At 42.9% G+C, this 16,685-nt stretch overlaps 1 protein-coding gene across 1 annotated transcript in view; it reads right to left on the bottom strand.

Moving 5' to 3' along the window:
- CNOT9 (CCR4-NOT transcription complex subunit 9) overlaps nt 1-16,685 on the bottom strand; it is a 41,916-nt gene that overhangs the window by 15,020 nt on the left and 10,211 nt on the right. The window contains exons 3-5 of the mRNA XM_030209788.1: nt 12,610-12,725; nt 8,467-8,576; nt 191-300 (exon numbers count right to left, since the gene is read on the bottom strand). Coding sequence (XP_030065648.1) covers nt 191-300; nt 8,467-8,576; nt 12,610-12,725 — 336 coding nt within the window. The remainder of the gene's footprint in view (nt 1-190; nt 301-8,466; nt 8,577-12,609; nt 12,726-16,685) is intronic.

The following is a 16,685-nucleotide window of genomic DNA, read 5'->3' as shown; positions in this document are numbered from 1 at the left end:
AATATGAAGAACATGAGGCCGTGCCACGATCAAAGGCACAAGACAAAAGGTGTTTATACTTCCCCATAAAATATCATACACGCTTTTGTAGGTTGAGCATAAAGGCTCCATGCTCTTAGCCTCATTTCCTACCCTAAGTAGGCACTCAGACGGCCAGCGGAATCAGGAGGGAGAAATAACAGCAAAGTACCGTTTTGGAAAGTTCACTTCCCGACTCCATGATGCGCAAGCACAGTGGGATAATTTCAGTAGTAAGTAGAAAGTTGATGACTTCTTGCTCATCTGTCTTCACCAGCGCCCCTGAAAAGTATAATTACATTGGAAAAAGAAAGATTACAGCTTTAATGACTCAGTAATTTTCCGAGCACTCTGCACCATGTCATCAGCCTTGTGAAATGTACACTAAAGGTAAGGAAGAGGCAACGGTTTTGCCTTTCAGGAAAGCTCTGAAAGAAGCAATATCTATTTCATTTTTCTTTGTAGGCCTCTCTCTTGATGCTTGTACAGTACCAGGCACAACACAGGTCACAAATACCCTACAAACCAAAAGTGTGATTCATAGGGGAAAAATACCATTTTGTTCCTATGGGATATGTTACAGCTCAGGTCCAAGTGCTTTTGATGATCAATTTCAGTAGACGCATTCTTACTCTTGCTCATGTTGTTCTGATTAAACAAAATCCGCTTTCACCCAATATAAAACTAACGATAAAAAGCTGCAGTGGCGTACCAAGGGAGGGGGCGGTCCGCCCCGGGTGCACGCCGCGCACCTGTCAGCTGAGTTCGCTGACTTCGCTGCAGCTCCCTCTGCCCCGGCTGGAACAGGAAGTAACCTGTTCCGGGGCAGAGGGAGCTGCAGCAAGTTAGCAAAGTCAGCGAACTCAGCTGACAGGCGCGCGCCGCGGCATTTCCCCCCCCCAGCGGCATGCACCCAGGGGGGGGAGTTCATTTCGCCGGGGAGGGGGCACATCGGCGATCCGCCTCGGGTGTCATGCCGGCTAGGATTGCCACTGAAAAGCTGTATCTCTACAGCACAGTAAGCTCAGGGGATTGTAGTTTAGAATGATAGAAAAGGGACATTAGAAGAACAGCATGAAAAACAGCAGAAAAGACTGGCAGCCTCTTGTATTCAGGAGTATGCTCTGATTTACAGCACTCAATAAACCTACCAAGCTATAAAAATAAAACGAGAATTTATTACAACCTCCAACTGTTCGGAGCTGCATAAACCCATTCTGCAACATAAAAATAAAAACAAACAGCTGCAAAGCAAATCTCTGTTAATCTATAATTGATAAATAGCTGTGAAAAAGGAGGCACTCTGAAGCAGTGCATTATATCCATCTCTAGGGAGAAAAATATTCATTTTCTGCCGGGAACCACACACACAGACCACAAAGATACCTCAAGCTGCTCCCAGAGCCTCCTCTGCTACATAGGCGAAACAAATATCGCACTTAGAAAAAACTTCACTAGACCACTGCAAAAAAAACACACAAAAACAAACCTTACCTCTGCTTACCTACCTAAAATGAAACCTAAACGTCTAGGTCAGAAACCATATTCTTATTCAAACACATAAATTTCATTTCCGTTCTTTTAAAAACTTATATACTGTCAGACTGGCTAAAATAATTTAAGGTGGTTTACAAATAAAACATAGATCCAGTAATAGTCAATCCAAAACACTAGTATCCAAACATCCGGTAGAATGGCAGAATCCCGCTAAGTCCGCAGCTATATCCCACTCCTCATATTTTACATTCCAAAGAGCCTACTGGACCCCTGCTCGAGTAGCAAGGATCACTAAGAGTGTCAACTTCAAATGTTGGTCTTGTCAGGAGAATGATGGATCATTAGCGCATATGGTCTTTTTCTGTAAAAATGTTAGAGCATATTGGCGACTTATTTGGGCAAAAATGTGCCTTATTTTTCACTTGCCTGAGTCTACGGCAATCACTTACGACGTTGTGATTTTGCGAGCCTCTTCTCCTAATATCTCTCTTCTAGACTCAGATAAGAAACTGTTCAATATACTGTTAGCTGTCGCTCTGCACTTTAAGTTTCCAATTGGAAAAGTAATGTGAATCTCAATTACAATGAATGGTGGCGTTATGTCTGAGTAATAAGAAAATATGAAACAATTTTGGCCCATAAACATCACAGGGTAAAATCTGTCCTAAAGACTTGGGCTCGCTTAGATCTATTTTGTCAAGGAACCTCATAGCACTAATTACCCTTATGTTTCGTGTTATTTGTCTAAAGGTATTGTCATGGTCAGATAATGTTGTTTTGGTCTCTATGCTTCTTTGACATGAATAGTTGATACTGTTTGCTTTTGTATATTATGTTTTGAAAAAACCTTCAACAAACATATGAAACAAACAAAAAAAAAATGGCAGAATCTGTCATGACTAAATAGCTTCCAACTCTTTTTAAAACTAGGACCTTTAGGTACATTTTACATGTTCCAGGACCTCCTTTGTACAACGCAACTAAATTCTAAATTGCAGGAACCTGCCAGATAAAAAAAAAAAACAAAGGGGAATGAAACCTTCCACAAACAGAAACCAAACAAAAGTTCCAGGGCAGCCAACGACTTTCCGAGAGAAGAAACCATCCTCATTCTTCTTGATCTTTCCGCTGCTTTTGACACTGTCGATCACAGCATACTTCTCGATACCCTGTCCTCACTTGGATTCCAGGGCTCTGTCCTTTCCTGGTTCTCTTCCTATCTCTCCCTCCGCACCTTTAGTGTTCACTCTGGTGGATCCTCTTCTACTTCTATCCCTCTGCCTGTCGGCGTACCTCAGGGTTCTGTTCTTGGTCCCCTCCTCTTTTCTATCTACACACTTCTTCCCTTGGTTCATTAATCTCATCTCATGGCTTTTCCTACCATCTCTATGCTGATGACTCCCAAATCTTCCTTTCTACCCCTGATACCTCACCTTGCATCCAAACCAAAGTTTCAGCGTGCTTGTCTGACATTGCTGTCTGGATGTCTCAACGCCACCTGAAGTTAAATATGACCAAAACCGAGCTTCTCATTTTCCCCCTAAACCCACCTCCCCGCTCCCCCCGTTTTCTATTTCTGTTGATGGCTCTCTCATTCTCCCTGTCTCCTCAGCTCAAAACCTTGGGGTCATCTTTGACTCTTCTCTCTCCTTCTCTGCTCATATCCAGCAGATTGCCAAGACCTGTTGTTTCTTTCTTTACAACATCCGTAAAATCCGCTCCTTTCTTTCCGAGCACTCTACCAAAACCCTCATCTACACCCTTGTCACCTCTCGTTTAGACTACTGCAATCTACTTCTTGCTGGCCTCCCACTTAGTCACCTCTCCCCTCTCCAGTCGGTTCAAAACTCTGCTGCCTGTCTCATCTTCCGCCAGGGTCGCTTTACTCATACTACCCCTCTCCTCAAGACCCTTCACTGGCTCCCTATCCATTTTCGCATCCTGTTCAAACTTCTACTAACCTATAAATGTACTCACTCTGCTGCTCCCCAGTATCTCTCCACACTCGTCCATCCCTACACCCCTTCCCGTGCACTCCGCTCCATGGATAAATCCTTATCATCTGTTCCCTTCTCCACTACTGCCAACTCCAGACTTCGCGCCTTCTGTCTCGCTGCACCCTACGCCTGGAATAAACTTCCTGAGCCTCTACGTCTTGCCCCATCCTTGGCCACCTTTAAATCTAGACTGAAAGCCCACCTCTTTAACATTGCTTTTGACTCGTAACCACTTGTAACCACTCGCCTCCACCTACCCTCCTCTCTTCCTTCCCGTTCACATTAATTGATTTGATTTGCTTACTTTATTTTTTGTCTATTAGATTGTAAGCTCTTTGAGCAGGGACTGTCTTTCTTCTATGTTTGTGCAGCGCTGCGTACGCCTTGTAGCGCTATAGAAATGCTAAATAGTAGTAGTACCTTCATTCTAAGTTTGGGGCATTTGATGCCCATACCCTATACACGATTGGCAGGACGGTACGAATCAGATGCTGTTCTGACAGGACCCCTGACGAAGGCATGCATGCTGAAACACAGCCTGTGTTAGGTATATCTTATCAGCGCACTCTGTATAAAGCAGCATATTTTATTTTTCTTACATTTGTATCCCGCACTTTCCCACGCATAGCAGGTTCAAAGCGGCTTACATATTATATACAGGTACTTATTTGTACCTGGGGCAGTGGAGGGTTAAGTGACTTGTCCAGAGTCACAAGGAGCTGCCTGTGCCTGAAGTGGGAATCAAACTCAGTTCCCCAGGACCAAAGTCCACCACTCTAACCACTAAGCCACTCTTCCACTCCATATCATAGATTGGATTGGAAGAATAAATCAAAGCCTTTGGCTGCTCTGGAACTTTTCATGGCATCTTCCACCTTTTTTTGTTTGGAACCTATAAGATGGCTTCTGCCATTCAGTTCAGGCTATGTGTATCTTTTAAGAGTCACTCTTCCCTTTGGATCACTGCCTCCACCCCCAACACAGTTCTGCATCTCTTTCCCCTCCACCCCCTCCGGCACACCTTTAAAACTTGCCCCGAGTCACTAGCAGTGTGAGCAATGCAAGCAGGCTTCCTCCGGCCATACTCAAGTGCTTTCCTTCAACCATATCCTACCCGTGGAAAAAAGGAAGTTACAATACAGGAAGCAAGACCACCAGCTTCCATTGCTGATGCTGCTAGTGACCCAGGAGAGAGTGTGAGTGACTGATGCTGGAGTGTAGGGAGGGACAGAGATCAGATGACAGGGGTGAGGAGGAGAAAGGAAGAGATGCAGGAAGGGGATAGGGACACAGAGGGTAGATGCTGAATATAAGGCAAGGGTAAGGACAAAACATACTGGACAGGTTAGACAGGGACACAGAAGGAATGTATAGTAGACCTGGAGAAAGAAGACGTGTTAAATGGAGAGGAGGACCCTGTGAAAAAAACTTGGGGGTGGAGGGAAAGAAAACAGAAGATGGCTGGAATTAGGAGATGGGGAAGGGAACAGAGCAAGAGATGACAAGAATGCTGGGAGGCAAAGCAGGGAATTATGGCTGGGAGACAGAGTGAGGACCTGGCAATTGGTAGGTATGAGTGGCGGGTGCACAAGTGAGGGTATGAAAATAAAATGCTCAAAAGGTGGAAAAGAAAGTTATTTAATACTTAAAGGATTGTGACATGCTCGCTTTGGGAGATGTGCAAGAGAAAATGTATTTCTGTTTTACAAGTACTGCAAGGTTTACAGAATCTGGCTTTCTCCACTTCAGTTTTGGTCTGCATATTTTTTTTTTTGTGATTCTCCATTTGTATAATGCGAGAGTCCGCCATGTTCTGCAGGTGTGACTGAGGTGAAGGATGGAGTGTGTCTGTAACAATACAACTTGTTCTAGTTTCCTAGTAGGTATATTGGTCTCTAAGGACCTGGTGTAATATTTATAGCATTGTCTTTTCATAGTTTCAAGTTTATTAGACACTTGCTACACCGTCCATCGAAGAGCATCTGAGCAGTTTGCAAAATCAAAGTACAATGAATCAATAGGAAAGAGGGGGGATAAAGTAAGGAGGGAAGGGGGAGGGGGAGATATGTTCTGCAGGCTAGTGCTGGGAGTATCTTCCCCATGCAACTGGAGGCTAAAAAAAAAAAAAGTTGGCGAGATATAAACCCAATCAAATGTGTCTTTGAAAAGTCTTAAATTTGTCTAGAGACATTTCCAGACAAAGAAGAAGGTAGGTGGGTTAGGGCTGTCATGGTCTGGTAAGTTATTTAGGTTTGCAGGTTTTGTGGTATTTTGTAAAGCGTCTGACCCTATTTGAAAGAAGGTCCTTGGCATCCAAAATAAAAAAAAGACCAGTGTCTCTGTATCCTGTAGTTACTAAACACACAAAAACCCACCTGCTTTAAGCAGTGTTTGGTAGTGGAAGGAGCGTATGCTGTTCCCGAGACAATACAAAAACAAAAATTAAAATTTTGATTATGGCAAGTTGTAAGGGGGGAGAGCACCACTGTTAGGAAAACAGAGTGATACAGAACTGGAATGTCCAATCCTGTAGATAATTCAGACTTCACTCCTGTGCAGAAGAATTTGTTAAATGATGATATCAATTATGTTGGTTTTACCTGGTAGCTGAAACTAGCTGGAGGTGGAGGGCTTCTTAAGGACCTGGTGTCTTATACCGTCTTATACTGCTAATTTAAAGTCTGGATGGTGCGGTGGAAGTTGTGCGATACAGTGGTGAAGTGTTGCTTTGACTGGCCCCTCAGTTGCCACCCAAAATATTTCAGACTATAGATTTCACTGCCTTACTTCAACTCCAGGCCCAACGGTTGTTGGCTTGCAGCAAGCAACCAAAACACTAATATGGGCAGAAGAGCCTTCCAGCCCAGGTGCTTACAGCTCACAAAGGCCCTGCCCCCTGACAATAGGATTAGGAAGGTAGGCTGGCCTGGTGGTACACTTATCGCAGGAACCCTAGTAATGTACCACCACTCCATTACTCTCAGCACTGAGTAATAGCTGGAGGGGGGGGGGGTCATGAGAGATTGCAGCCCCCCCCTCCATCCTTCCCAGAAACTGGGTGAAAGCTGAGGAGAGGGGCTGGACCCATAAGGAGTAAACAGGAACAGGGACACAGAAGAGAGGTGCTGGACAGGACAGATAGGAACAAAGAGAAGATGGATAGCACACATGGAGAAAGAAGAAATGCAAATAGACGACTTTGGAAAGACAGGAAAATTAAAAAAAAAAAAAAAAGACAAGGCACGGACAAAATTGAACGGAAAAATAAAATGCTCAATTTACAAAACGTAGAAAAAAAATATTTTATCAACTGGACCGTGTCAGGTATGGGAAATGTGCATCTCCAATATCTTTCCTTTCCAGAACGATAGCATAGGTTGGGTTATCTTACCACAAGTCGGGTTATTTTAGTACAGGGTACGGGTTAGATTTCTGTCCCTGTGCAACTGTCTAAGGAAAAGTGGTTCGAGGGGAAATGCTGAACAGGGAGGAAATGAAGAGAGAACAAATAACGGACAGGGGAAGAGAAAGGAAGGGAGGGGAGAATCTGGAGATGCTGCTCGGTGGGGGGAAGTTGCAAAGTGATGCATTTAGGAAGTAGAAACCCACGAGAGACTTATGTGTTAGGCGGTGAGAGTCTGATAGGTACTGAGGGGGAGAGGGATCTTGGGGTGATAGTATCCGAGGATCTGAAGGCGACGAAACAGTGTGACAAGGCGGTGGCCGTAGCGAGAAGGTTGCTAGGCTGTATAGAGAGAGGTGTGATCAGCAGAAGAAAGGAAGTGTTGATGCCTCTGTACAAGTCGTTGGTGAGGCCCCACCTGGAGTATTGTGTTCAGTTTTGGAAGCCGTACCTTGCGAAGGATGTTAAAAAAATGGAAGCGGTGCAAAGAAAAGCTACGAGAATGGTATGGGATTTGCGTTATGAGACGTATGAGAGACTTGCTGACCTGAACATGTATACCCTGGAGGAAAGGAGGAACAGGGGTGATATGATACAGACGTTCAAATACTTGAAAGGTATTAATCTGCAAAAAAATCTTTTCCGGAGACGGGAAGGCGGTAGAACGAGAGGACATGAAATGAGATGAAGGGGGGCAGACTCAAAAAAGATGTCAGGAAGTATTTTTTCACGGAGAGGGTGGTGGATGCTTGGAATGCCCTCCCGCGGGAGGTGGTGGAGATGAAAACGGTAACGGAATTCAAACATGCGTGGGATATGCATAAAGGAATCCTGTGCAGTAGGAATGGATCCTCAGAACCTTAGCCAAAATTGGGTGGCGGAGCAGGTGGGGGAAGAGAGGTTGGTGGTTGGGAGGCGAGGATAGTGGAGGGCAGACTTATACGGTCTGTGCCAGAGCCAGTGATGGGAGGCGGGACTGGTGGTTGGGAGGCAGGAAATACTGCTGGGCAGACTTGTACGGTCTGTGCCCTGAAAAAGGCAGGTACAAATCAAGGTAAGGTATACACATACGAGTTTATCTTGTTGGGCAGACTGGATGGACCATGCAGGTCTTTTTCTGCCGTCATCTACTACGTTACTATGTACCACAAACCATAGCACAGGCCCTGGTGATCACTCGGGCTGCTACACAGAAGCTGCAGACTTATCTGCATGACAACCCAGGTACACCTCTTTCATATGAAGCTCATGCCAGACCAATTAGTAGGCTCTTAAGAACAAAGTAAATGATGGGGAGGGGGTATTCCCCCCCTCTTATTCATTCATATTCCCATGTAGATTAAAATAGGAACACAGATTTAAAAAGGGGAGAAATGACAAAACCCCACCCAGAAATCCATGGTATCTTAGCTTTACACTCCAACTAGCAAGGCTATTAAATTCATAAGCTTGCAAAAAAGGAATCAAACGACATATCAAACAGCATAAACCCCATAATAATCATCAGCTATTTTGCCCCATACATTTGCTAAGTCTATTACTGTCTCTTACCAATTACTCCAAGGCTAGTAAGTCGCAGGTACTCAAAGGGGCGAGTCTTGCTAACTGTGTGCAGGAAGGGATACAAGAAGAGGGGAATGTGAGCTGCCAAAAATGCAGACCTGTAAGAAGACAGACATCATATGAAGCTAAGGGATCAAGCTGAATAAAAACAGAAGCCACTTTGAATTATATGACATTAAAAAATTATATCCCATGATAATGAAGTTACTCACCTGTAGCAGGTGTTCTCAGAGAACACCAGGCCAAGTATTCTCACATCTGGGTGACGTCAACCTTTGCAACCGTATATAGCAAGTAGAAGCTTCTAGTAGCAGTCCACAATGCATGAGAGGGTGCTTTCCACCCAATGTGCAGGCGCAGAATCCTCAGTAGAATATTACAGCTAAAGGAATACAACTGTTCGGGGAGGTGGGAGAATATGTGAGAATGCTTAGCGTGCTGTCCTCTGAGAACACCTGCTACAAGTCAGTTAACTTCGCTTTCTCCAAGGACAAGCAGGCCATTAGTAAAATAAGACCAAAATTATTATAATGCCTGTATCGATCCATGGTGTGACCTCACCTTGATTCTATTCACCATATCTCAAAAAAAAAAAAAAAAAAAAAAAAAAAGATTTAGCAGAATTAGAAAAGGTTCAAAAAGAAGAGCGACCAGAGTGATAGAGGGGATGGAACTGCTCCATGATGTGACCTCACCTGGAGTACCATTTTCAATTCTAGTCGCCATATCTCAAAAAAAAAAAAAAAAAAGATATAGAAGAATTAGAAAAGGTTCAAAGAAGTGCGACCAAAGTGATAGATGAGGTGGAACTGCTAGAGGAAAGGCTAAAGAAGTTAGGACTCTTCAGCCTGGAAGAGAGACAGCTGAGGGGGATATGACTGAGGTCTACAAAATCTTGAGTGAAGTGGAACGGGTGGAGGTGAATCAGCTTTTCTCTCATTCAAAAAGTACAAAGACCAGGGGACACTCAATGAATTGCATGGGAATACTTTTTCACTCAAAGAATAGTTAAGCTCTGGAACTCGATGCCGGAGGATGTGGTAATGGCAGTAAGTGTATCTGGGATTAAAAAAAAGTTTGGACAAGTTCATGGAGGAAAAGTCCATAGCCTGTTATTGAGATGGATATGGGGGAAGCCACGTCTTGCCCTGGGATTGGTAACACAGAATGGTGTAACTGTGTTTTTGCCAGGTACTTGTGACCTGGATTGGCCATTGCTGGAAGCAGGACACTGGGCTGGATGGACCATTGGTCTGACCTTATGTTCGCCTGATTATCCCAGATAGTCATAAAACAAAGAACTCTACAAAATACTTGGTAATTCCTAACGCGTATGCATCTCTAAAGGTAGAGAAGAATTCCATGATGAAGCAGTTTGGTAGTGAAGAGACGAATTAAACAACTTCTCAGATCTTACTGAATGTATTGCTGGGAAATTTAGAAGCATACGATCACAGGTTTTCCTATTATTGGTAGGGTTACCATGCAAGAGCTTCACAAGCTCATAAGAAAATAGTGGAATGCCATAAATAATCTTAAATGTAATTCTAAACAGTTTAAACAAAGCCCTTGCCTCAACTTGGGAGAAAGTGCAATCTCACAAGCAAAGGAGTGGCTGGTGCAAATCTGCTGGCTGGGGGAGGGGGGGGGGGGGGAAATCAGCTGTGCCATTGTATTTTGAATAAGTTGCAGCCATTTTCCAAGTGTCTTTCAGCAACCATTATAAATGATGCTACAATAATCTAATCTGGTTAGGGTTAATCTTGAACCAGTAATCTAAACTTAGAATCAAAGTAGCTTCAAATAGTTCTAAGTTTCCTTGTGACTCTGGGCAAGTCACTTAACCCTCCATTGCCCCAGGTACAAATAAGTACCTGTATATAATATGTAAACCACTTTGAATGTAGTTGCAAAAACCACAGAAAGGCAGTGTATCAAGTCCAATTCCCTTAGTGTGTGAAATGATTTCTTAAAAGATTTTACATGGTTGGAGAATGTTAATAAGCTATCCGTCTCCACACCCAAAACTCTGAAGCAGAAGTCACACGAAAAGTATTTATTCCAAGAGAAAAATGCAGGAGAAAGAAGAATCAAAAATCTAGCCAAAGGAATTTTTTTTCTGGTCCTCAATAACCTGTACACAAATTCCCAACTCTTGCAATGTGTCGCTCCAATCCCCTTCTATCAGTAGATTACAGAGTTGGTTTTTAAACCAGACTCAAGAGGGGTACAAGATTTTGTGTGGGGCAAGAGAGGATCTAGGGCCTTGCCCTCACACAATACAACAAGCCTTCTCTATTTAAAAGAGCAACTCTTAGTGGAATCTTTCCTGGAAGCAAGCAAGATCTGAGACACCCTCTGGCAGATTCAAGTATTGAAATTCTATACTCTCAACATCCAGGCTGTGAGGGCCAGGGATCCCCCTCATTCTGCGTCGAGGGTCAGAAAACAGTAGTCTAACCTCCACAGCTCTTCTGGGGATGACTCCAGAAAAAGAGGAAACCAGATTTGTCTCAGCCAGAATGGAGCGATTAGGATCACTGTTTCCCTATCTTGACTGAGTTTCAGTAAAGTCTTCTCTATGAGAGGTTTGGGAGGATATGCATACAGAAGACCCTCCCTCAAATGAAGGAGAAAGGTAGCAAATGCTAGTCTGCTGTGTTATCTAAGCCTGGAGCAGAACTGAAGGACCTTGCTGCTGAGATGAGTGGTGAAAAGATCCACTGAGGGGGTGCCCCACTCTCAGATGATCTTGTGGACTACGCCTATATCGAGACCACTCGTGAGGTTGCAATACCCTGCTCAGTCTGTCCACTAGGCTGTTGCTTCACCAGCCAAGTACATTACTCGTAGTAGCTAGGACTCTTCAGCCTGGAGAAATGATGGCTGAGGGAAGATATGATAGAGGTCTATAAGATGAGTGGAGCAGAACGGGTAGACATGATTCGCTTGTTTACTCTTTCCAAAAATACTAGGACTAGGGAGGCACACAATGAAGCTACAAAGTAGTAAATTTAGAACTATTAGAACTAATCAGAGAAAATATTTCTTCACTCAACGTGTAATTAAACTCTGGAATTTATTGCCAGAGAATGTAGTAAAAGCAGTTAGCTTAGTGGGGTTTAAAAAAAGGTTTGGGTAGCTTCCTAAAAGAAAAAAAGTCCATAAGCCATTATTAAAATGGACGGGAAAAATTAATTGCTTATTTCTAGGATAAGCGCATAAAATGTATTGTACTGTTCTGAGATCTTGCCAGGTACTTTTAACCTGGATTGGCCACTGTTGGAAACAGGATGCTGGGCTTGATGGACCTTCGGTCTGTCTCAGTATGGCAATACTTATGTACTTATGAGAAAGAATCACACCTAAATTAAATGCCTCAATCTGAGCATTAAAAAGGGGGCAAGGCTCAAATCAAGCTTGGTGCTCAGGCCTAAAAACGGGGCCTAAAGAACTGTACGAAAAAGAAAACCTGAAAAGTCAAAAATCTAATAAAATAAAGGGAAAGGTACTAAAAATAAAAACTAAGAAGAAAATTAAAGAAACGAAGGAAAAACCTGAATATGCAAAAAACACGCTTGTATGCACTGAAGAGAGACCAAAGACATGCAACCTCTCAGCTCACGTATCAGGTGGAAAGGCACCTGTGAGCGCATGGTGGGACGCTGCTAGAATTTTCTACTTACTGTATATGCTAGGCCAGTGGTTCCCAAACCTGGTCCTAGAGGCACCCCAGCCAGTCAGGTTTTCATGATATCAACAATGAATATTCATGACAGATTTGCATGCACTACCTCCTTGATATACAAACCTCTCTCATGAGTATTCACTGTGGATATTCTAAAAAACCTGACCAACTGGGGTGCTTCCAGGACCAGGTTTGGGAACCGCTGTGCCAGGCAGTGTCCGCACTGGGCTCCATTGCATGATGTCACCCAGATGTGAGAATACTAACGGCCTTGCTTCTCCTCCGATAAGGAAGGCTTGAACACTAGGATTTAACACCTTTTTGAAGAGATTCAAACCTTCCCAGACTGTATAAATGAACTGTAAAAGTCCTGAATATGCACCTATCAAGCCAATAATCCACAATCATCTCAAGGCTCTCTGCAGCTGGATAAAAGGCTTTACCTGGTTTCTGGATGAGATGCAACACACTGCAGCAGTGCCAGGGCATTGCAGACTCTGTTTGATTGATGTGCTGTCAGGGTGGGAGGATTTATTGATGGATAAATGTTTACAATTTCCTAAAAAATAAAACAAAAACCCGAACCATTAAAATTCCAGATGTACTGCAAATGTGACATTTATTTATTTAGTTGCATTTGTATCCCACATTTTCCCACCTATTTGCAGGCTCAATGTGGCTTACATAGTACCGTAAAGGCATTCGCCAATTCCAGTATAAACTAGAATAAGGTTCATGTGGAACAAACATAATTAGGGTCCAAGAAAACAGCAAGGCAAACGATCTGCGAAATCCAACATGGAAAATGAGCAAGCAGATCAGTATATTATCCAAAATATTTTATTGAAGATACCGTATTTAAGACAGTTGCCCGACACAGGCCGTGTTTCACCCACAAAAGGGTTGCGTCAGGGGCTATAATAAAGAAACATATTAAATTGTAGAATCTAAACATTATAGAACCAAATCAATTATATTTAATATTAAAAATTACAAATTAAAACATAAAATATGTAAACCAGACATGAACTATAAAATGTATATGTAAAACATAGACATGAATTGTTAACAATGAGAGTCACTTTCAATTTAAAAATGGATAAAAACAGGTAGATCTTGAGTTGGGATTAGAATGAAGACATTAAGGGCTCCAGCCCGAGTGCTAACGGAATGGTATTCCAAAGAAGGTCCCGTCACAGAGAAAATACAAGAGCCTAGGGCAGAGACATGAACAGTATGGACAGATGGAACCTGAAACAGATGTTCTTGAGAAGAATGAAGCAGTCTTGAAGGGCGGTACAGAACCAAATGTTGAGAGAGAAGTTGGCTGACCAGTATGAAAAATTTTATAGGAACAATTAGAGCAATTTGTAGGAAATATAATAAGAGACAGGCAACCAGTATTCATTGCGAAGTACAGGGATAACATGGTCAAACCATTTAGCTCCAGGAAGTAATCGTATTGTCACATTTTGAACCAGCTCTAAGCAGTGCATATCTTTCTTGCAGAGCCCCTGTAACAAAGCATTACAGTAATCGAGACCAGTCAGGACACAGGAATGAAGAAGGACATGAAGAGCTGAGGGAGTAAATAGGTGACGCACTGAGTAAAATTGTTTCAGTTTGAAGAACCCACATATAATTCCAGTGATAAAAGGACAACTCTTAAGGACTATGAAACCTAAGTAAGGGTGATACCTGTGATGGTAACAGGGCAGGTCAAGTATTGAGCTGCCAGACAAGAAACTAAAATGCTGGTGCACTTTCCATGGTTTAGAACAAATTCATGCATGTTAAGCCAGGAGGCTATTTCATCAAGCTTGTTATTTAAAGGAACTTATGATGAATATTTATGTGCACCCTGGCAACCTCAGCCTCTGGTATTGCCTAACTGCCCACACATTCTACAGGTTCAGCTTCTGCCGTTGCCTGCCCACCTACTGCTCATCATCCCCACCCTACAAGCCTCAACCTACCGCCCTCATTGCCCTCCCTTTATACCAGTGATTCCCAAACCTGTCCTGGGGGAATCCACACAGTCAGGTTTTCAAGGTATCCACAATGGACACGCTGGTCTGATCCAGTATGGCTACTGTTATGTTCTAATTATACTCAGCCATATAGTGGACTATGCAGCTGGTTCAATTCATTATCTCCATCTCCAGTGTGTGTTAGATGGTTCCCTGTGCAGCTACTGGGCTCTTCTAGAATGGAGTAGTAACCTAATAGTCAGAGCAGTGGGCTGAGAACCTGGGGAACTGGTTTTAATTCCCACTGCAGCTCCTTGTGACCCTCTATTGCCCCAGGCACAAACACAAACTGTGAGCTCACTAGGAACAAAGTACATGCATATAATAAACGTAAAATAAAACACTTTGGATGCATCACAGGAAGGTGGTATATTATATCCATGACCCTTCTGAGGACATGTGCTTCTGATCTGGTTTTCTGGATTCAACTATGGGGTAGAAGGCTGAGCGCTTATCCTTCTTCACTGGTATACTTGGTGGTGGGGCCAATTCCCCCCCCCCCCCAACCTCCTGCTTCTTAAAGGGGTAATTACCTAGCTTTGGCCTGACCCAGCATCTCATACACAGAGAAGCCATCAGCACCCTCTCATCCTATCAGTACATTACAGAATTTACTGGCTTTAGACACCTTCTTCAAGGTTTCTCTCCCCCCCTCCCCCAAGCATGGCAGTGGAGGTTGTTAAGTGATGTTCCTGATGCGCAGCCCAACCCAATATACTGCATCAGGATAGTGCTCCTCTTGCTTTAAGGGAAGCTAGGCTCCTCGGACCTCTTAACAGGTGGTTTGGGCATTACAGTAGAGCACAGTTAGACTTTGTAGGGCAATGCTTCTTAACTTCAAGGCCCGCCCCCCCCCTTTTTTTTTTTAAACCAGCTTAACTCCCTATACAGGAAAGAGCTGAACCAGACAAACTCAGTTCAAATCTAGCCTAAAGACACTTTTTCGAGAAAATTTTTAATGATGAAAACTTTTATGGTAATTTAGGGCATTGGGTGATGGCAGCTCTGGATCTGTGAATTTGAAACAGCTTTGACTAATTTTCTTACTTTTACATAAAATGGTGTTCCCTACTTTTCTTAATACTTTTTTTAACCTACTTTTAATAAAATTGTAAGCTGCATAGACATATCATGATGTGGTATATCATTAAAAGTTAAACTTAAACTCTGAAACTCTGTCCATTTGTTTGTCTGGAGCTACAGGGGAACACTAAAGAAAAAAGGACAAGACAACTCTATGTGTAAAATCAAGTCAGAAAAAACAATAGGGATGGACAATTGGACTTCTGATAAACCCAAAATGAGACTTGTAGATGTTGATAAATCAATGTATTTAAAAGCACCAACTGTAAAAAAGACTCAATGTTCATTGGAGTACCAAAACACTCGAAAGAGAGCTATGCTTTGGTGTAAAGATGTCTGCATTAGGAGTCATGAAATTGCTGATCTGCTACTGGGAAGAGTAATCCAAATTATAGGCTTGATGTTAATATGTGTCCCAGGTTGAGACCCATCCACTGGAATAGTGGTGGGCCAAGTTACATAGCTTAAACTGCTGAAAAGCACTGACTAGGCCTGAAAATCAAATGATGGCCTTATAGCTGAGAGCCTGCAAGAGCAGGACTGCTTGGTGAGTCTTATTGAAACCTGGTACAACTTTCAAATTCAGTGTAAGAGTTAAGATGAAGGAATTAATGGCAGGAATGGTAAAAAGTTTGGTTCATAAGATGGAGTCTGTCCTTATAAGATGGCTCCCAGAGTCACAAGATACAAAGAAACTGATCTCTCTATATTAGGAAAGATGTTTACAAGTCCGGAAATTGGCGTTATGAAGTAATCTCAGAAAGGAGGGGCAGGTGGGCACCTGACCTGCGGTTAAGTATGATTCATAGATGCAAAAAAAAATTAGAAAAAAAGTCTTTCTCCATTGAGTTGTATGGACTGCAAATGCTATATAAGGACTGTGCATCTGAGCTAGAGTCGGAGTCCTTCCCTAACTTGAGTCGGATGACGGCAAAGCTACGGTCCGTTGAACCCAGAATTTGACTGATGTGTGTAACAGCTGGCAGATTCATTCGGTGAGAATAAAGACTATTTCTATCACTAAACTTCTCCAGTCTCAGTTTCAATCTCTTCATTCTCTTTAAACTGCCTCACATAAATACTATAAACATAAGTAAATTATCTTTTACTCATGTAGACTTTATGTGGGAACATAAATGGCCAAAGATTCACCTAGATCCTAGAAGACAGAAAGTTGTGGTCATGGGAATTAGATTTGAACTGCGCCTTCTGCCACCCCCCCTACACCTCCGTGTCCAAAGGCATTCCTTTGGACCCAGATTCATCTCACCGTGGAAAGGGGTTCCGCGGAGGTCTAGGGATGGGTGGATAAACAGACTCCTCAAAAAACAGGTTCCACTTTAGAAGTCACCACCCAAGGTGTCATCTCGGACAATATGTTGAAACTTCCTAATCAGTGTGTGACG

This window comes from Microcaecilia unicolor, chromosome 7 (assembly GCF_901765095.1).
Source record: "Microcaecilia unicolor chromosome 7, aMicUni1.1, whole genome shotgun sequence".
Classification (NCBI taxonomy): Eukaryota; Metazoa; Chordata; class Amphibia; order Gymnophiona; family Siphonopidae; genus Microcaecilia; species Microcaecilia unicolor.
Note: the sequence above shows the minus strand (reverse complement) of the source record. Positions and strands in the feature narration are given on the sequence as shown.